This window comes from Nicotiana tabacum, chromosome 1, assembly GCF_000715075.1.
Source record: "Nicotiana tabacum cultivar K326 chromosome 1, ASM71507v2, whole genome shotgun sequence".
NCBI classification, from domain to species: Eukaryota; Viridiplantae; Streptophyta; class Magnoliopsida; order Solanales; family Solanaceae; genus Nicotiana; species Nicotiana tabacum.
The window spans coordinates 211,430,538-211,451,715 of record NC_134080.1 but is presented as its reverse complement, the minus strand read 5'-3'; the positions used below and the strand labels follow the sequence as shown (position 1 = coordinate 211,451,715).

Here is a 21,178-nt window from a genome sequence, read left to right as displayed (position 1 = left end):
TACTCCCTCTGTTTTAGTTTATGTGAACCTATTTTCGTTTTTGTCCGTTCAAAAAAGAATGACCCCTTTCTAAATTTGGAAATAATTTAGCTTAAACTTACAATTTTACCCTTAATGAGAAGCTTTTATAACCATAAAAATACCCTGGCCCCTTTTTAACTTGTTTAGGACCACAAATTCAAAGTCTTCATTTTTTTCTTAGACTCTATGTCTAGTCAAACATGTTCATATAATGGAGAGAGTATAGCGGTAGAATATGTTAAAAATTATTTCTGCACAGAAAAAATTAGCGGGTAGTTAAACCATGTGCATAAGTAAAATTGGTACACAGATAAAAATGACTTTTGTCGAGAGTAACGGATGAATGGATGCAGGCTTTGGCCATGCGCATGTATATATATAGAATAATTAACCCGAATAGCTGCTCCTAATAAATGCCAACTATTGTCACAATTAGGTATGGCAAACGGGTGAGTCAAGTTGAAAAACAAATAATGCAAAAATAGAAATTTTCTGACCTGACCCATATTTAATATGGATAAAAAGTAATATGGATATCCATATTATCCATCGAGTCGAATATGGACAAGTCAAAAAAACATGTAACGCAAGAATAGATAAATTATCCAATTCGACCCATATTTAATACGAATAAAAAACGGATTAATCCGTAGATAATATGAATAATATGGTTTTTATCCATATTTGACCCATTTTTAAAAAGTTCATTATACAACACATTTTTTAAGGAATAATATAGGTGGATAACTAATTTGTTATAACCATTTTGCCACCACTAGCCACTATCAATGTCAAACAAGATGTTGAATTCACAGGATTTTAAGTTTCACAATAGTGGAGGTGATACTAGCAATTGTGACTTAAAATTTCAAAATTTTGGAGCCATATTACAGTAAATGAGTAGTCAAGTACACCAAGAAATCTACTGAAATATCTATGTATGAAGAATTTTTATGTCATTTGTCTTGCACACCGACGAATTTGAAACATCACCAGTGCGATAACTTTGTTCCTCTCCAAATCTCACTGGCCCAAAATGTGAAGAAAATAAACTATAAATTGGAGTCAAACAATTAAAGTTCTCAAACTTACAACTTCTGATCTCGAGACGAGCTTACTATCACCTGAAAATTAAGACGAATTTACAGGTCAACAACAATAATCCACAAAAAAAAAATGGATAATTGCAGGCTTCCCATCCATTTTAGAAGATGAAAAGCCTCTATATGCCGTTTCATGGGCTATGTGATTCCACATAAATAGTTTCAGTCAGGAACTACATGAATTTCAAAACTGGAACAGGTTACACTTCCTAACATTTTTCTTTTGGGTTTCTCACCCGAAATCCGGTACCTGCATTGGGGCCCGACTAAATCCGGATTCGCTCCGGGAAGTCCCAAATTGGGTGACAAAGCGCTCCCTAACAAAGGGGACTCCATACCCAGAGCTCGAACCCAACACCTCTGGTTAAGGACGAAGGAGTACTTATACTTCCTAACATATCAAATTAAGTATAAGGTAAAAATTTCAAAAGGAAAGCAGAAGCATACAACAAAATCCATTTCAAAGTAAGGGAATAGTATATTTTGAATGGTGTCGCCAATAGAGTACCATAAACTTTTGATGAAACTAGACAAACAATATAATATTGTCATCACAACAACAATAACAGCAGCAGCAACAACAACAACAACAACAACAACAACAACAACAATCCCACAAGTGGGGTCTGGACAGTATAATATAGTCACATCGCTACAAAATGTAACCTAGCTGACAAGTTAGCCAAAGGTTTCATTGTGCATACAAATGAATAACTCAGTAACATCATGTCCGTACTTCAGTCAGTAAGCAGTGGATATAATAAATAACATCAGCTAACACATGATGCTATCATGTTAGGATATTACGAGTTCAATATGCTTGTAGATATCAACCAGCTTAAGCCAAACACACCAGACCTTGGATCCATGAATACAAGATTGCTCCATATTGGCCAATATTTCCCAAGCCTTTTGTTCCAGTTTTGGCATACAAAATCATAAGGTACTACATATTTACTTTCGAATACAAAACCTGCAAAAACTACAGCAGTGTCAAGGACAGATTCTTGTCTTATCTAATAGCATTCTCGACTCTAAGTAATATGGATGTCCATGGCTTTTCCATTTGTCATTACCATGATCACTATCAAGAAAAAACTTTTTTTTACCCTCACTTTCTAACTTGCCAAAACGATAACTATCAACCTGGCACCAGTCACTAATCAATTCAATAAACATGTAAATAGAACTGAACCTTCATTCCATGATCTCCAATCATACAAAAGTAATCATTTGTAGCAACTACTGCTTCAAAATCCAACAAATTGAGAGTGAAACACCCTGTATAAAAGGTTAAAACGTTTGATGTTTGGAAGGGCAACAAGGTTGAATGTAAGAGTTCCAAGGAAAAGCAAGTGTCCTGATTCAAGTGAAGAAAAAGTAAGCCTATTTATTTCGGGCTTTAAAACCAGTAGTTCTAGCGGTTGACTCGGTTCTTTCAAATTGTTTCTCATTATTGAGAAAGGGTAACAAAAATAAAATACGAGCTTGTTTTATAGCAAGAGTAATTAATCGTTGTTGTTTCAAGGTCAATCTATTCACTCGTCTTGATAATATTTTTCCTTGTTCACTAATAAATCGACTAATTAAAAAGAGAACTAAGGCAACTTTTAGTTGCAGGGAAAGAAAAACGCTAGCGAACCTCTTTCCAGGCGGTACAATACAAAGGGCGAAGCTCGAGTAGCGGGGGTTGCGAGTCCATCACCATTCAGGTATCGTTTAGCCAGTGTTGTAGCCCTCCTTTCTTTGTCTATTTATCTAGAACCCCCTGTCTCTTTTTACTGCGCCCAAGAAAGAAAAGATCCAATTCGAGACCCTGGGAGAAAGGACTGATTGCTGCTTCCTCTTCTTCATTTCATCATTTTGTTCTGTTCATAGGTCCCAAGCCCTTCTTATAAAGCCCTCTTCCCTCTCCTTAAGTTTAAAAAAAAAGCTTCTTGATTGAACAAACATTGTAAGAACCTTTGTAACTGATTTTTTATTTTCCCACGTAGAATGTCATCGATTTAATTGAAGCACCTTTGTTTTAGTATTTTAGACTGCTCGTGGAGGAGAAAATGGTGAGGAACATCAATCTAGGAGAAGGTGGTGATGATCGTTTTGGATAATGGAGAAGATTATAACATACATCAAAAGGTGATGATAATGATGATGAAAACTATATTAGCAGCAATGAAGAAGAAGAAGAACATGCGGAATTGCAGATGGGAGGAGGACACAAATAATAAAGTTAATACAAGGTATTTGCACATCGTATCAAACAACCATCATGAATCATCATCAAGGCCAAATGTTTGGTTAATCTTTTTAGTTGGGTTAGTCTTACCCCTGTATATAACCCTGAGTCGCTTTTAGAATTTATCAGCTCCTTAGTCTTATAATAGTTTTTTGTCCTTTATTCTTGAGCTGATACTTCCCTTTATTTTGTTAATGATATTCCACTTATTTCATCAAAAACCAGATACACACGAGTTGATCCCCCAACTTTTTGTTGGGAATAAACCCCCACAGAAATAATATTCACGATAATAAAAGCGAAATAATAATGTAGCACCGAGATACGGTAATTAACAAGAATAAAAGAGTAAAATCGATACCAAGATTTTTACGTGGAAAAACCTTTTTAATAAGGGAAAAAACCACGGCCCCGAGAGGAGCAACTGATATCACTATAGTAAGAAATTTTACACTTTGTAGGTCCGAGTAAAATACTCCAAAGGCCACTACAACACTCAAAAGAAATAACCCTTTTTTGATATTCTCACCTCACTACAATATCACTCACTCTCTATTTTTCTCACAGACTATTTTCTTATACCCTGTCTGTGAAACATCACTCTTTCTTTCTCTCTTTGTTGGTGTATAAAAATGAGAGTCGAAGCTCTCCTTTTATAGGTGGAACCTTACTCTCTCACGCCTACTATTTTTGACATTTTTCTCTTCTGCAGATCTGGTATGCCTACCAATCTTGACTTTTGAAATCTTATAGATTTCACTCAACCAAAATCAGATTTGGTATCATTATTGCTTTCCCTTTTTTTTTATATATATATTATTTAATGGGGATGGACCCCACAATCTCCCCTTCCAGACCCATTCACCTGAAGGAGGTAATACCGGAGGTTCTAGTTTGAGTGTATGCCGACAAGTTCTTTGCATAGCTCAAACTTGTCTCTTGGTACCACTTTGGTCAGCATACTCGAAGGATTCTCACTTGTATGGATCTTCTTTACCTGCATAGACTCATCCTCTATCCTTTCTCGAATCCAATGATATCTCATGTCGATATGCTTCGTCCTTGCATGATGCATGGTGTTTTTGCTCAGGTCTATTGCACTTTGACTGTCACAATAGACGACATACTTCTTCTGGTGCAATCCAAGCTCTTGAAGGAACCGTTTGAGCCATACCATCTCTTTGCCAGCTTCAGTAGTGGCAATATACTCTGCTTCAGTTGTAGAGAGTGCGACACACTTCTGCAATTTAGAATGCCATGATATAGCTCCCCTGAAAATGTAAACAAATATCCAGTAGTGGATTTTCTGTTATCAATGTCACCTGCCATATCAGCATCTGTATAGCCTAAGATTGGATCAGATCCTCCAAAGCACAAACAATCTCCTACAGTACCTCTTAGGTACCTGAGTATCCACTTGACTGCTTCCCAATGTTCCTTTCCGGGATTTTCAAGAAACCTGCTGACAACACCAACTGCGTGAGCAATATCAGGTCTAGTACTTACCATTGCATACATCAAGCTTCCGACTGCTGAAGAATAAGGAACTCTAGCCATGTTCCCTTTCTCCTCCTCTGTTGTAGGACACATCTTTTTGCTCAACTTTAGATGACTAGCAAGAGGTGTGCTGACTGGCTTAGCATTCTTCATGTTGAAGCGTTCTAGTACACGTTCAATGTACTTCTCCTGAGATAGCCACAACTTTCTACTTGTTCTCTCTCGAACTATTTTCATCCCTAGAATTTGTTGTGCTGGGCCCAAGTCCTTCATATCAAATGACTTGGACAAATCTCTCTTCAACTTTGCGATCAGCCCCTTGTCTTTTCCTACAATTAACATGTCATCTACATACAACAACAATATAATAAAATTATTCTCAGAAAATCTTTTGAAGTATACACATGGATCAGAATAGGTCTTTAGGTATGTTTGACTTTTCATGAATGAGTCAAACTTCATATACCACTGCCTTAGTGTCTGCTTCAATCCATAAAGACTCTTATTCAATTTGCACACCATGTGTTTCTTTCCAGCTACTTCAAATCCTTCTGGTTGCTCCATATAAATCTCCTCTTCCAAATCTCCATGAAGAAATGCAGTTTTCACATCCAACTGCTCCACTTCAAGATTTAGGCTAGCTGCTAAACTCAAAATTGTTCGAATAGAAGTCATTTTGACAACAGGTGAGAAAATTTCGTCAAAATCAATACCTTTCTTCTGTTCGAAGCCTTTAACCACCAATCGAGCTTTATATCTGACCAGTTTGCCATTTCCATCTTTCTTGAGTTTAAAGACCCATTTGCATTTGAGTGGTCTTTTACCCTTTGGAAGTTCAACCAGCTTGTACGTACCATTTTTCTGTAGAGATTCCAACTCTTCTTGCATGGCTTTAATCCACTGGTTCTTTTCTGGATGGGACAGCACCTCCTTAAGACTTTCTGGCTCCCCCTCATCACTAATGAGGACATACTCTGTGGAAGGGTACCTGCATGACTCTACCCTTGGCCTCTCTGATCTCCTCAGAGGTTGAGGTTGTTCTTCTTCCTGAGTGGGGTGCTTTACTTCCTTGATACCTTCATCAAGTTGCTCCCCCTGCTCAATAACCTCACCAGTTTGCTCTCCCTGCTCGGCAACCTCGTCGGTCGTACTTTCTGCAGTTGTGGGATTGTTAGAAGTAGAAGGAATAGTAACAAGGTTAGGAATTATACCATTCTTCGCCTTTTCTGACATATCAGCAGCAATTCCAACTTCACTTTCTCGGAAGACTACATCTCTGCTTCTAATGGCCTTCTTCTTTACAGGATCCCACAATCTGTACCCGAACTTTTCATCTCCATATCCGATAAATATGAAGGGAACAGATTTATCATCCAGCTTTGTTCTCTGCTTTTTTGGTACATGTGCAAAAGCTCTGCAACCGAACACCTTCATATGCGAGTAGGACACCTCGTTGTTGGTCCAAACTCTCTCTGAGATGTCAAACGCCAACGGAACTGATGGACTCCTATTGATCAGGTAACATGTTGTCTGAACTGTTTCACCCCAGAATGACTTAGGCAGTTTAGCCATTCTGAGCATGCTTCTCACTTTCTCCACAATGGTGCGGTTCATTCTCTCGGCTACGCCATTGTGTTGTGGGGTTCCAGGAACTGTCTTTTCATGTCTGATCCCATGACTTGAACAGTACTCTTCAAATTCCCTTGAAGTGTACTCACCTCCATTGTCACTTCGGAGACGCTTTAGCTTTCGACTCGTCTCCCTTTCTACTAGAGCATGAAACTTCTGGAAAACTTGAAACACCTGATCTTTGGTTTTCAAAATATAAACCCATAATTTTCGTGAAGCATCATCAATAAAAGTAACAAAATATTTGTTACCGCCCATTGATTCAATTTCCATTGGGCCACAAACATCAGAATATACTAAATCAAGTATATTCAATTTTCTTTCAGACGATGTCTGAAATGAGACTCTATGCCGCTTACCAAATAAACAGTAGTCACAAGGTTTTACCGTTGTACCTTTGGCATAAGAAATGAGTGATTTCTTGGCAAGAATCTGCAATCCCTTTTCGCTCATATGACCCATTCTTTTGTGCCACAAATCTGCAGAAATCTCATCTTGTGCCGCGTTCAATTCACCTTGGCATATTTCTGCATTTGTCCTGTACAACGTGCCACAAGCAACTCCCTTTGCAATCACCAATGATCCCTTAGTGAGTCTCCAGTTTTGATTTGCAAAATAGTTCTCGTATCCATCTCGGTCTAAAGCAATTCCCGAGATCAAGTTCATCCGCAAATCAGGTACATGCCGCACATCCTTTAGAACCAATGTGCATCCGACATTTATCTTGATACAAATGTCACCAATCCCCGCAATCTTTGAGTAACTTGTGTTACCCATTCTCACTGTGCCGAAATCACCTGCTACATATCTGCAAAAAAGATTTCTTACCGGTGTGGCATGGTAAGATGCCGTTGTGTCAACCACCCATTCCGACTCTGGACCTGACAGGTGCATGCATTCCTCTTCCTCATTTATAAAGAGGACAACATTATCATTGTTTTGCACCATGGCGGTTGTGTTGTCGTCATTCTTTTGGTCACTGGTTTTACCTTTGCCCTTCCTTGGATTTGGGCAATCTCTTTTGAAGTGACCTGGTTGATCACAGTTGTAGCAATTTCTCGCTCTTGATTTGGATCGGTTCTTTGACTTCCCGCGAGCTCCGGATCTACCATAGTTGCTCGAACTCCTTTGATAACTCCTGCCTCTACCTTCTGTGATGAGAGTCTGCCCTTGATTTTCAGGCTTCTTTTTCATATTCTCATTGAGTAGAAGAGCCGATGTAACATCTTTCAACTCAATAGTAGTCTTACTGTGCAGGATGGTTGTTGCCAAATTATCGTATGAAGATGACAACGAGTTCAATAGCAAGATGGCTTTATCTTCTTCCTCGATTTTCACTCCGAGGTTGGCAAGCTGTGTGATTAGTCCGTTAAACACATTTAAATGTGACAAAAAATTTGTACCTTCACCCATGTGTAGGGCGTATAACTGCTTCTTCAGGTACAATTTATTTGTCAACATTTTGGACATTTATAGGCTTTCCAACCTTGTCCAAATTTCATGTGCAGTGTCTTCATCAATGATGTTATTTACCACATCATCTGATAAGTGCAACCTGATTGCACTAGTAGCTCTTTCATCCAAGTCAGTCCAATCCTCAGCTTTCATTGTATCAGGCTTTTTGGCATCAGCATCTAGTACCTTGTGTAATCCTTGTTGGATGAGCAGATCCCTCATCCTTTTTTGTCATATTGAGAAACCGTTATCTCCGTTGAATTTTGCTACTTCGTACTTTACTCCGGACATTTTTATTTTTCACTGAGTATAGTACTACCGACAGTGAATAGTATTTCAGTGAACGAGCAGAACTGTGCTCTGATACCAGTTGTTAGGAATAAACCCCCACAGAAATAATATTTACGGTAATAAAAGCGGAATAATAATGTAGCACCGAGATACGGTAATTAACAAGAATAAAAGAGTAAAATTGATACCAAGATTTTTACGTGGAAAAACCCTTTTAATAAGGGAAAAAACCACGGCCCCGAGAGGAGCAACTGATATCACTATAGTAAGGAATTTTACACTTTGTAGGTCCGAGTATACTCCAAAGACCACTACAACACTCAAAAGAAATAACCCTCTTTTAATATTACCACCTCAGTACAATACTTTTGACTCTTTTCATCTATATAAGCAACTAAATGCCATATGGAGAGATGATAACCCAGATGTTAAGGTGTGTTAACATTAGGTTCTCATTAGAACTGCTCACTCAACCTAACTAAGTTAGTGCTCTCAAATGTATCATACTATTCACAACAAGGATGTCATAAGACCAATAAACTGAGACAAGGCATTCAGCATAACTGCTACCAACAAGGCAAACGATACAAGTATAACCACTGCGCACAGTGCTTTAGCAACAACAGGTAACTTGCTGAATTTTCTTCCTAAGAAAGTAATTAGAACAACTTTTACAAGATTTTTAGGACAAGATACGAACTTCATAAACTACATCAGATTAAGGTTTCTTTGATGAATACTTCATTTATACGCATTCTCCCCATTTATTATCAATCAAATTTATTCACCTATCAAAGTAAAATTATAAACTTGACCTGAGAGTTCAATATAGATTGAATAGCTTGGAAACATCCTCAACAAATAATATAAACTAAACACATATACATATATTTGATCATTAACAAGTACATGCCAATTAACCATATTATGCCAAGCCAGAAAGTTCCTCACAAGAACAGCAGCCAAAATTTGCCAAACAAATATCCACACTCAATATTTTGGCAAAGATATGAAAGGGCAAATATCACTTTTAGCCCGCGGCCAAAACTATTTACATCTGGTAGACGCTATAAAATTTGCATATATGTATATATATACAAAAAATATACATTTTTCAGCTATTATTTTGGGAGCGACTATACAGTGTCATTTTTTCCGATAAGAAAACAGCTTTGTTGACCACCCCAATTTCAGCTCCAAACTTCGAAAACTTTTTCTTAGTCAATATTCTACAAATTACAAAACAAGATCCATTTAAACCAAATGCTTGCATATCTAAAAATAAATTCAACAGCTTACAACACCTTGTCACTTGAAAGGCCCCATGAAACAAAAAATTTGAAATTTCCAAACGAGGATAATAATAAATAATGGATAAAATAGGAAAAGAAATTAAAATGGAATTTAACGAAAAGGGTAGCAAGAAATCACCTGGGCTGGATTAAATTCCGACCATTTTGACGAGGAAGAAGCAAAGGAAACAGAAGAATATGAAGAGGTAAAGATAATCTAAAATCACAAATAATTTGGTGGATCCATGGTTCCTATTTGCCTTCTTCTGTGATGTGTATTCCATTGATTCCAGCTTCGCCATTAATAAGAGGAAAAGCAATCAGAAGAGCAAATCGAAAATATCAAAAGGCAATGTACCAATAGATCTTATTCTGTTGGGAAGATATATGGAGAGAAAATAATGTGTTCTTTTACATAAATTTTACTCCAAGTAAATATGTTAGTTTATGTATTTTTATTATCTCAGCTTACGCTTAATAAATTCACATGATTTATCGCAAGTGGGGATGCCTTTATTTTTATTTTCTTAATATAAAGAAATTACCTTCTCTTATTGTAAAGTTAATTTAGAAAAATAGGAAATGTCCCAGAACAATAGTAACTAAGATAAATTTGTTTCGGAAAAAAATAAAGGATAAATTTCTGACATTAAAGTTTAAAGTGTGATCTCTTGTCACCGCTCTGCGTTACCTGAAATTAATATTTAGAAATAAAGAATTTATTTTAACGCAAACAGGTTAAAAAAGAAATCCGCTTTAACTGAAAATGAAACAATAAAGGGATGTAAAATTAGTCAGAGTAATAACTAATAAGTTTAAGTTTGTCGGGTATTTAATCTTTTTCTTTAAGGTATTTAATCTGAATTCCCAAATTAACAAAACAAAAGTGATAAAGACACAATATATAAATAGAAAGTTATCCTATATTAACTACAACAAAATTGTGTTTCTTTTAAACTTAATTTTAGAATCGTGCACACATTGATTATTTCATCACACACCTGCAACCTTCCACCACTCCAGATATCAATTAACTCCACTCATCAAAGTTTAGACATATGAGAAGCACACAAAATATTCATGTGCATCTTTTTTTGGGGGGTAATAAAGACTTTTTTTCAAATAGAAATACTTTGAGAGTCATTATAATAAGAGATTACCCTAGGTAACATGGTATTTATTCCATCTCTTTCAAAAGCAGAAATAGCAAGGGGGTGGGGGTGGGGGTGGTTAGGTATGGAAGCTTCTAAAAAATGTCCAAGCTACATGCATTCTTTTACTAATTGGTCCATCACTCCATTACCAATAGATATTTTTCCCTTTTTGTATCTTAAAAGTATACATGATGTATATTTTGGTTGAATTACTTTCCAAATTACTTATTCCAACTCATAAAGTTACATAATGTTTCTCTGAATAGGTAGAAAATATGTATATCTATAAATCACCTCCACACTGTAAACTCTTCTATTCTAATTTTTGCATTTTCTCTATCTTCCCAACATTCAACAAGGGGTAGGGGCAAGGAGAGCACGTAATAATAACAAAATATAGAAGAAGAAAATCATTGTTGGCTATACTAGACACTTTTAATTTCCTAAATAGCTTTTATTACAAGCTAATTTTAATTACAACTTGATCAAAGAACTCATAGAATCTCTGACGTTGTTCGCTTGATTAATCCTGCAATGGAAACACAAGAATATGGTTTAGTGCTTTAAAAGTAAGGAAACACAGAGATTGAAGAAGGCAGTTTAGTCTGGACTAGTACCTCGGGCGATTTACTCGATGATGAATCAGATTTAGCTTCCAATGATTCTTCTGATATCCGTGCCTCTGATTTCTCATTTGAATAACTGCAAACGACGAATTGTCAAGTATCAGGAAGATACACTCCTTTTTTAATGATGTTCTAGTGTAAATACATGACATGTAGAGAGACACTTTGCATTGCAAAGTCTCAACAATGGTAGAATTTGAAGGAGTCCATTACTCAAATGGTCACTCAACTAATCGAAATTATAAAGTAAAGTCATGTTTCTTTCGTTTTTAACAGAAAAGTCTATGCCTATAGCATTCAGAAGGTCACTCAACCAAAATCTAAATGTTAGGTGATAGCACAGATAACCTAAATGCAAAGGCATGAAAAAGACTGGTCTCCCGTCAACGACGATTTTTCATATAGGAAATGAGTGACATGGGAAGACTGATACCCCATGCACAATGACAAAGCAAAAGTCAGATACAAAGGAGGAGGAAGAATCGTGAACTTCTCATTTTCAGATTCGTGTTATTTCTCTCATTCTTCCATATCGGGTAGCTCTGTCCATTATGTTGATCTCCTCATGGATGTCCTCACCTCTCTCCGATCCCTTTACTTCTCCGGTTTAAACTCCGTCTTTAGAGCAGAGAAAAAGCTGAGCTCCAACTTGAGTTTCAGCTTTTAACCTATATAAGCCATCCATTTGCAGATTGTGCTACAATGTTCACTACTAATTTCTGCCCACTTTTCTTCGTAAACTCCCTTTCTCTTTCTTTCAATGAAATCACCATTGCCTCAACTTTCCCGCAGTCTCAGGAACAAAATATAAGCATCCACAAATAGCCAGGAGGTGGGTAGGGCAGACAGACAAAGTTATGATACACAATTTTGTTAATACACTATTTTAGAGAGGTTCCGCTACTTCAGAAAGATCCGGTGCAGCACAAGCACCAGCCTCAACATATTTCTCTCTTGATAAGAACCTTAGTAGGGTTGTTTATTCACAAGGCAAGGAAGACACAAAATAACCGTAGTTTAATGAGACGCCTATCTTAATCCGTAGATGACAGTGAAAAAGTTAACAAGTGACATCTATCGCATGACTACAAAATGTCTTTGTTCCTTAAATTTGTTAACAATGAGAATACAAGCAATTTACATGTACTCCTGTTGTCCCTAGCTGTACGAAAGCAATTGTAAAATTAAATCAGAAACTTACGTTGAGAGAATAGTAACCCAAACCAGTTCGATGCAGTCCACCCAAAGGAGTCTTTGCTCAAGAGGAATAACACCATAAGTTATTAGGTGAGCAAACGGCCAAAGCTTCCAACCTGCCTGAAAGAATTAAGAACTGATTTAGTATTTCTCCAAGACATCCAAATGCCAGCTTATTTTTTAGAGTAAAAAAAATATAAATGTCTCTGTATGTTATTTTTTATTTTATGACGGCGGTCTCCAAATCAACTTGTGTGCATAATCTCAGTTTCTTATAATCTATTATCCACACATAAATAAATAAGTCAAACCAAGCAGAGTTCATTAACAAATAAAGAAAGACAGGCATAGACATCTAGATCTAGAAGCATACAGAGCTGCAGCAATGTACAGTTCCTAGGAATATAAGCATATATTTTGTCTAAAATGCCTTGGAGTAAAGGTAAAGTTATCTCTATCTGAAGTATAGGTCACGGGTTCGAGCTGTGAAAGTAGCTACTAATGCTTGATACTAGGGTAGGCTGTCTACATCACAATCCTAGGGGTGCGGCCCTTCCCCTGACCCTATGTGAATGCAGGATGCTTTTTGCACCAGGCTGCCCTTTACTCTGTATAAAATGCAGTAGAACTAGCGGAATGATCTAAGAGAAGAATAATTCACAAAACATTTAGTGATTCAAGCTTAAGATCAGCTTAAATGATACACACATAGCATCATCATAATCTCATTGTTCAGCTGAACAGATACAAATAGCTTCTTCATAATTTCATCCATCCGAAACTTCACATTTACATGACATTCACTAATATATTATTAAGAAAAGACATTAAGCTCTTTATGCAATCATGATTTCAAAATTCTAATGGAAATAGAAGTAGTTAACTTCAACAACCAGAATTAGGCCGCTCAAACATTCAACAGTTAGAATCCTATAAGAGGATGGGCCAAATGTGAAAATTCTACCACTCTGGACGTATTGCTAGCTAACAAGCAGCCGACAGGCCATCTTAGATCTCAAGTAGAACTGACAAGTATCATCATTTTCAAAAGTTCTACTACTGTATGGCAATACTTACTAAGAGGATATATCCATAAAAAGAGGCAAATCAAACAGACAACTTGGACTAAATTCTGCTGAATCATCATAAACAAATTGAAAAATCTTGAGCTAATACGCTGTTGTTCGCATTACAGCTATATTAAATTTCAGGAAATACATAAGGTACTTGGTGTAAGCACTTTAACAGATCATTAGAAGAATTCCTTACCGTTAACATGGGCCAAAACGTGGTTTTGAGCTCGCCAAAAATATTGGCTGCAGATTCAAGACGCAAGAAACCAAGAACCACATAATAGATACTATTCCAAACTGCTGCCCAGATGGTTTGGTCAAATGCAACTTTAGCAGGAACCACCCACCAGTCATTGGTCGGGAAAAGAGCCTGTTACAGTTGAAACTTTTTAGCTTTTAGTAAATATGTCAAAAGTATGCTTGATCAATCAAAATAAAAGCCACAAACATCACCTCACAGAATTGGTAATAATAATGGGAAAGTGATCCATGAAGTGAAAATCCAACAAGACCAGACCTAAACATGCGAGTTCGATCAAATTCAAGAAGAGGTTTCCCCTCATAACACTGTAAATCCATGGAACAACAACAAAAACTTAGATTCAAAAACATCTCACAAAACTGTAAAAACCATATTTGAGAAACGAACAATGCTTACTTGGGCAATCCAATCTCCTAGAGCGTAGACAATACCACTAATTGCCATTTTAGCTAATACAGGATTTGTTTTCAGTGCTTCTTCATATGCAATCCAGTTGTGCTCCGGCGCATATCTTAATATCTCGTAAAAGGTCCATCCCTGAGCACACAATCAAGAAAATTAAAGCCATATAAAGGGTAAAAAAAATTATATAAGCAGGCTGATTAAATGATGCCGAAATATGTGATCATCTCAACGAACAGATTAACTTCTTATAGAGGGTTAACTTGTATTTACTCAATTATATGTTCAATGTGCCCTTCACATGCTGGGCTGTTTCTTTTCCATGGTATAAGTACGTGTAAATTAGTTTTGATAATGAGTGGCAGTAAGACTAGGATCTCGCCATGGCTCTTATACCATGTTGAATTTTGTGATTATCTCATCTAAAAGCTTAAACTGTTAGAAGGGGCATACTTTTATTAATTCAATTATAACTTCAATATAGGACTATCCAACATAGTTCATTCCTTTTGTCATCATTTAGCCCTGTGAAAATCCAATTTATCTAACTGTTTCGTTTATGATCACAAGGGGTAAATGAATAAAAGAACCTTTTTTTCCTTTCCTGATAGGATGTTGTGATATTTCCAAAAAGTGGACAAATGTCCATCCATGTGGCAAGATACATGCAAGCTTTGACAATTATACTTGACAAATGACAAGAAAAGCCTTAAGCTTTTTGCCTATAAAAGGGACTTCCCTTAAGCCAATTTGACATAACAGAAACATCATTTCTTTCATTTCCTTTCACGCCTCTCTTCATCCTTTGTTGTCCAATATTAAATATATTAGTTGTTTCTTTTCTTATTTACTTTTCTTACTAGCTAGTTGGGTTTGTAATTTAATATTTTGTTGATTCCTGTATCCTCCTAATAGAGGTAGGCTTGTTTAATCTTGGAGAGACATTTCACACTGCTGAAATAGTTTCTTAGGACAATGCCTAGCACGACTCAAGTCAATCCGTGTATCCGCTTAAAAATAATATTGAAGCAGTGTTATTATTGAAATTCTTGCTCTCAATTACTATAATCTAAGAAACTATGGCAAACACCACTGATGCTGAAAATACTATTGATACTACCAATACTAGCGCTACCTCCATTGCCCCAGTTCCAGTTGTACTATCATATGCCAGGCCATTTCCAGATGTGTCGAATATCGAAATTTTCGCCAATGAAAATTTCAAGCGTTGGCAAGAACATATTTTCTCATTGCTTGATGTCTATGGTGTTGCACATGCACTGTTGTATCCACAACCTAGTCCAGACACTGATAATAAAATAGTAGAATCATGGCAACATGCCAACAAGGTATGTCGTCATACTATATTGCAAACTATTTTTAATGAATTGTTTGACGTGTATTGCAGCTATAAAGAAGCAAAAGCTATCTGGGAAGCCTTAATTAAAAAATTCACTGCTGAAGATGCTACAAAACAAGAAATTTGTAGCAGGAAAATTTTATCAGTGGTAGATGAGAGATGATAAAGAGATGGACGTACAAATCAACGAATTTCAAAAATTGTTAGAAGACTTGAAGGCCGAGGGGATGTCTTTACCAGAAAAGTTTGCTGCTGGAGTGCTAATTGAGAAGTTGCCTGACTCATGGAGTGACTACAAAAATAACTTAAAGCACAAACAGAAAAATTTCACTATTGAGGAAATTGTGACCCACATCCTAGTTGAAGATTCCAACAAAAAGAATCTGCCAAAGCTTGGATGGCAGCTCTTAAAGCAAACTTAGTGCAAAGCAACAACAACAACAACCGCAAAAGGCATGAGAATAAGTCCCAAGGTTGCAAGCCTAAAAATCCTAACCTTAAAAGAAAAAAGGGCTCTTGTTTTGTTTGTGGAAAACCAGGCCATCACGCCACACAGTGCAAGTACAGAGCAGAAAATGACAAAGAAAAAACTAATATCCCTAAAGCTAACTTAACTGAAGGAGGTGATATTATTGCAGCTGTCATTTCTCAAGTAAACATTGTAGCACATACAAAAGAATGGGCGGTAGATTCTAGGGCTACTCGGCATATTTGTGCAAATCGAGAAGCATTTTCCTCTTATACTCCTGTAAAGGATGATAGAGAAGAGGTCTACCTTGGAGACTCAAGTACTACAAAAGTCTTGGGTAAGGGTAAAGTTCTCGTGAAACTCACTTCGGGAAAAACTTTAGCCCTTGTTGATGTATTGCATGTTCCTACTATGAGGGCAAACCTGATCTCTGTATCCTTGTTGGGAAGAGCCAGAGTGAAAGTGTCATTTGAATCTTATAAGATCATAATGACCAAAAATAATGTGTTTGTGGGAAAAGGCTATTGTAACCAAGGACTCTTTGTGCTTAATGTTTCTAATATTATCAATGGAAATGTATCTGCTTGTGCTTTTATGGCTGAGTCTATCTCTTTATGGCATGCTAGATTAGGACACATTAATATTGCATATATAAAAAAATGCAGTCACTCGGATTAATATCTAGTTTAGACTCAAATAATATTGAAAAGTGAAATATATGCTGAAGCTAAAAGTACTAGAAAAACCTGTTTTCCATAAATAGAGAAACTGAATTGTTATCTTTAATTCAGACTGATTTAGGCGACTTGAAGCAGACTATGACTAGAGGTAGTAAAAGATATTATGTGACTTTTATTGATGATTTTTCTAGATATACTAAGTTGTATTTGCTTAGAAATAAAGATGATGCCTTTAATGCTTTTATTTCTTATAAAACTGAGGTTGAAAATCAACTTAGTAGAAGAATCAAGAGAATTAGATCAGATAGAGGTAGAGAATATTTATCTTTAAATATTTTTTGTGAAAAAGAAAGAACAATTCATGAAGTAACTCCGCCTTATTCACCCAAGTCAAATAAGGTAGCTGAAAGAAAAAATAGAACATTGAAAGAGATGATGAACTCTATGCCTAGCTCTAATGCACCTGATAATTTGTGGGGTGAAGCTATATTATCTGCATGTCAATTATAAAATAGAATACCACATAGAAGAACTGGCAAAACTCCGTATGAATTGTGAAGAGGTTATAAACCTAATTTGAAATATTTAAAAGTGTGGGGGTGCCTTGCTAAAGTTCTATTGCCTGAATCTAAAAGGAGAAAAATAGGTTCTAAAACTGTTGATTGTATGCTTATTGGATATGCTGAACATAGTGTTACATATAGATTTCTTGTTTTAAAAAGTGATGTGCTTGATTGTAATACTATAATTGAGACAAAAAATGCTGAGTTCTTTGAATATATTTATCCATTGTCTGAAAAAATTTCTCATACACCTATTGAAACAAATAATAAAATTACCTTTGATGAGGAACTGAGAAGGAGCAAAAAGCCTAGGAAAGAATATTTTTCATATGGAAATGATTTTCAAACTTTTTTTGTCGATAATGAACCATCAAATTATTTTGAAGCTATATTTTCTTCAGATGCTAAATATTGGAAAGAGGCAATAAAAGTTGAAATTGATTCTATTAAGAAAAATAATACATGACTTTTAACTGATTTACCTCTTGGTGCAAAGCTTATTGGTTGTAAATGAATCTTCAAAAAGAAATTTAATCCAGATGGATCTTTAGATAAATATAAAGCTCGGTTAGTAGCAAAAGGATTTTCTCAAAAATAAAATATAGATTTTCTTGATACATTTGCATCGGTGACTAGAATTTCTTCTATTCGAGTTTTAATTGCCTTAGCTTCTATCCATAAGCTTTTTATCCATCAAATGGATGTCAAAACAACTTTTTTAAATGGTGATTTAGAAGAAGAAATTTATATGGTTCAACCTGAAGGCTGTGTCATTCCTGCACAAGAAAATAAAGTTTGTAAATTAATTAAATATCTTTATGGCCTTAAACAAACTCCTAAGCAGTGGTATGAGAAATTTGAACAAGTCTTACTGAGAGACGGTTTTTCTTCGGTGGAGGTGGATAAATGTGTTTATACTAAAATGGTAGACAATGATTATGTGATAATATGTCTATATGTTGATGACATGCTTATATTTGGTACAAATTTAAATATTGTGCAAAGTACAAAATTATTTATGTCTACTAATTTTGATATGAAAGATTTGGGAGAAGTAAATACAATATTGGGAGTTAAAGTTATAAGGAGCGAAGATGGAATAATATTGTCACAAGAACATTATGTTGAGAGACTTCTTAAGAAGTTTGAATATTTTAATGTCACATCTGTGAGCACTCTTTTTGATGCTAACTCTCAGTTGAAAAACAATAATGGTGACCCAGTTGCTCAGTTTAAGTATGCGCAGATTATTGGGGGTCTGATGCATTTAATGAATTTTACAAGGCCTGATATAGCTATGCAGTATGTAGACTGAGTAGATATACTCATAATCCCAACAGAGAACATTGGTCTGCATTAGCTAGACTAATGAAATATTTGAGAGGAACCATGAATTATGGTATCCTATATAGTGGATTTCCTTCTACTTTAGAAGGGTACAGTGATGCAAACTGGATCTTTGATTCAGATAAGACAAAATCCACTAGTAGTTATATATTCACCCTTGGTGGTAGTGCAATATCGTGGAAATCGGCTAAACAGACGATCATTGCTAGATTGACTATGGAATCAGAGTTTGTAGCTCTGGAGTTAGCTGGTTCTGAGGCTGAGTAACTAAGAAATTTCTTAGCTAATATCCTTTAATAAAGGACGTATTGCCTCCTGTGTCTATGCATTGTGATTGTCAAGCGGCAATAGCTATTGCAAAGAATAAATCTTATAATTATAAAAGTAGATACATGAAATTGAGACATGATGTTATAAAACAGTTGTTGAGAGATGGAATAATTTCCATTGATTATGGGAAGTCGGAGATAAATTTGGCCGATCCTCTGACTAAACATGTGGGAAGAAAATTAATTCTTCAAACCTCAAAAGAGATGGGGTTAAGGCCGACATGTTGTCAATAGAGATGGTAACCCAACCTATGTGATTGGAGATCCCATGAAGTAGGTTCATATAGGTAATAACAAGTTGATATTGACACTAAAACACTAAAAAATAGTGCTTGACTGCTACTAGTTGAGAGGTTAAGTTATAACTCTTAATGAAATTCATATTCCTTATGGATTGTGTATTTAAAAGCAGTATACACTTGATGAATTCACATATATGAGAGTGGAGTGAGGCCGTTCCTATGAGATTTTGGCCTAGTCTCTAGAGCTCTCATGAATAACCAGGCACGCACATGGCCTATTGGGCGCAAAACCGCGTTGAACAGCAAAATTACCGGGGGTCGAAATGTGATTGATAAAATCTCTGACTTACAGTAAGAGTTATTAGTTCATAGAAATATTATATTTCACCAGTAATTCTGTGGGTTAAACTTTATTGATCTAAGTTTGGTTCATAGTCCAAAAGACACCAAACACATTGCATTTGGACCATACAAATCCAGCAAATCTTACTCCTCTTTATATGAATTTTTTGAAAATATATGGGGGAACTGTTGTGATATTTCCAAAAAATGGACAAATGTCCATTCATGTGGCAAGATGCATGCAAGTTTTGACAATTATACTTGACAAATGGCAAGAAAAGCCTTAAGTTTTTTGCCTATAAAAGGGACTTCCCTTCAGCCAATTTGACATAACAGAAACATCATTTCTTTTATTTCCTTTCACGCCTCTCTTCTTCCTTTGTTGACCAATATTAAATATTAGTTGTTTCTTTTCTTATTTACTTTTCCTACTAGCTAGTTGAGTTTGTAATTTAATATTATGCTGATTCATGTATCCTCCCTAATAAAAGTAGGCTTGTTTAATCCTGGAGATACATCTCACACTGCTGAAATAGTTTTTTAGGACAGTGCCTAGCACGACTCAAGTCAATCCGTGTATCCGCTTACAAATAATATTGAAGCAGTGTTATTATTGAAATTCTTGCTCACAATTACTAGATAGGAAACATAGCAGAAAATAGAATCAAAGAAAATAATAAAAAGACTTACATGCCAATAATCATGATCTATAGTGAGTAGCTTTGTGATGGCAAATGTACCAGCACCAAGTACAATTGCAGCATTAAGAAACCTATCTTTGTCCAACAAAATGGACAAACTATTCTTGGTTTCCTCAAATTCACTGCCATTTGAATCTTTCTTTTCATTTTCTTCGCTGATCTCTTCTGTACTGTCTACTTCCCTATCTTCTGTGACAGCATTTATTGGACGAACAAGACTAGTTTTTGCAGAAAGAGTTGGGATTTGTAGTGAATTTTGTCGGGTGATGTGCGGAGAAAAGTTGATGGAGAAGAATTGAGTATTTCTGGATTTTGAGGGAGAAGAGAGGGTGTGGGTAGCAAAATTTTTGAGAGCTGACATGATTGGTAGGTTGTTCCGAAAGAGAAGGAAGTTCCAAAGGGAAAAGGAAATAGTTTTATTCTTTCATTTAAAAAAGAGAAATGCATAAACTATATTTTTATATATATTTTTTAATTAGCGAATGTAATAAGTTTGGGCTGATGGTCAATTTAGTATTTTGCCAAAAACAATTATGAATTCGCTATAAAATAACAAGTGGGGTTTCAAAAAAGTAACGTGTAGGCAAACGTTGTCCTTATCTTGTAAAGATAGAGACGTCTTTTTTTCGATAGTCCATAGACCCTAGCAAAAAACAGAAAAAAGAAAATGAAATGCTAGCTAAAAGAGTTGGTCGGTGGGGGTTTACTCCTCATAGAAAAAAGAAAGTGTCAAACATTTTGGTAAAGAAACATTTTCTTATAGGGATATTTTATTTTTGTCGAAAAAATGATATGGAAGGGAATTTCCGCCATTAAGGATATGTCTACATGATGAGATGATTGAGATTCTTTTTTTTTTTTAATTAAATATGTTGATTTTGAAGAATATGTAATTTTTTTTGGTAAA

General features: G+C 35.8%; 1 protein-coding gene and 1 long non-coding RNA gene across 2 annotated transcripts; both read right to left on the bottom strand.

Moving 5' to 3' along the window:
• Positions 1 to 865: 865 nt before the first annotated feature.
• On the bottom strand, positions 866 to 9,883 carry LOC107808486 (uncharacterized). The gene is made up of 2 exons (XR_001653144.2): positions 9,664 to 9,883; positions 866 to 1,145 (listed from the first exon to the last, which is right to left on the bottom strand). It is a non-coding gene; the product is annotated as an uncharacterized LOC107808486 (long non-coding RNA).
• Positions 9,884 to 10,876: 993 nt separating this feature from the next.
• Positions 10,877 to 20,696, bottom strand: LOC107808489 (uncharacterized). Its single transcript, XM_016633020.2, has 7 exons — positions 20,261 to 20,696; positions 14,233 to 14,373; positions 14,028 to 14,141; positions 13,771 to 13,944; positions 12,506 to 12,621; positions 11,296 to 11,380; positions 10,877 to 11,207 (listed from the first exon to the last, which is right to left on the bottom strand). Exons 1-7 carry the CDS (start codon positions 20,630 to 20,632, stop codon positions 11,202 to 11,204), a joined length of 1,008 nt encoding a protein of 335 aa, XP_016488506.2. The 5' UTR covers positions 20,633 to 20,696; the 3' UTR covers positions 10,877 to 11,201.
• Positions 20,697 to 21,178: the final 482 nt, after the last annotated feature.

Coding starts and splice junctions, on each gene's coding strand:
- LOC107808489 (XM_016633020.2), bottom strand. CDS start 20,632: ATGTCAGCTCTCAAAAATTTTGCTACCCACACCCTCTCTTCTCCCTCA. Junction 13,945..14,027: donor ATTATTACCAATTCTGTGAG/GTGATGTTTGTG, acceptor CAACTGTAACAG/GCTCTTTTCCCGACCAATGA. Junction 12,622..13,770: donor CGTTTTGGCCCATGTTAACG/GTAAGGAATTCT, acceptor TAATTCTTTCAG/GCAGGTTGGAAGCTTTGGCC.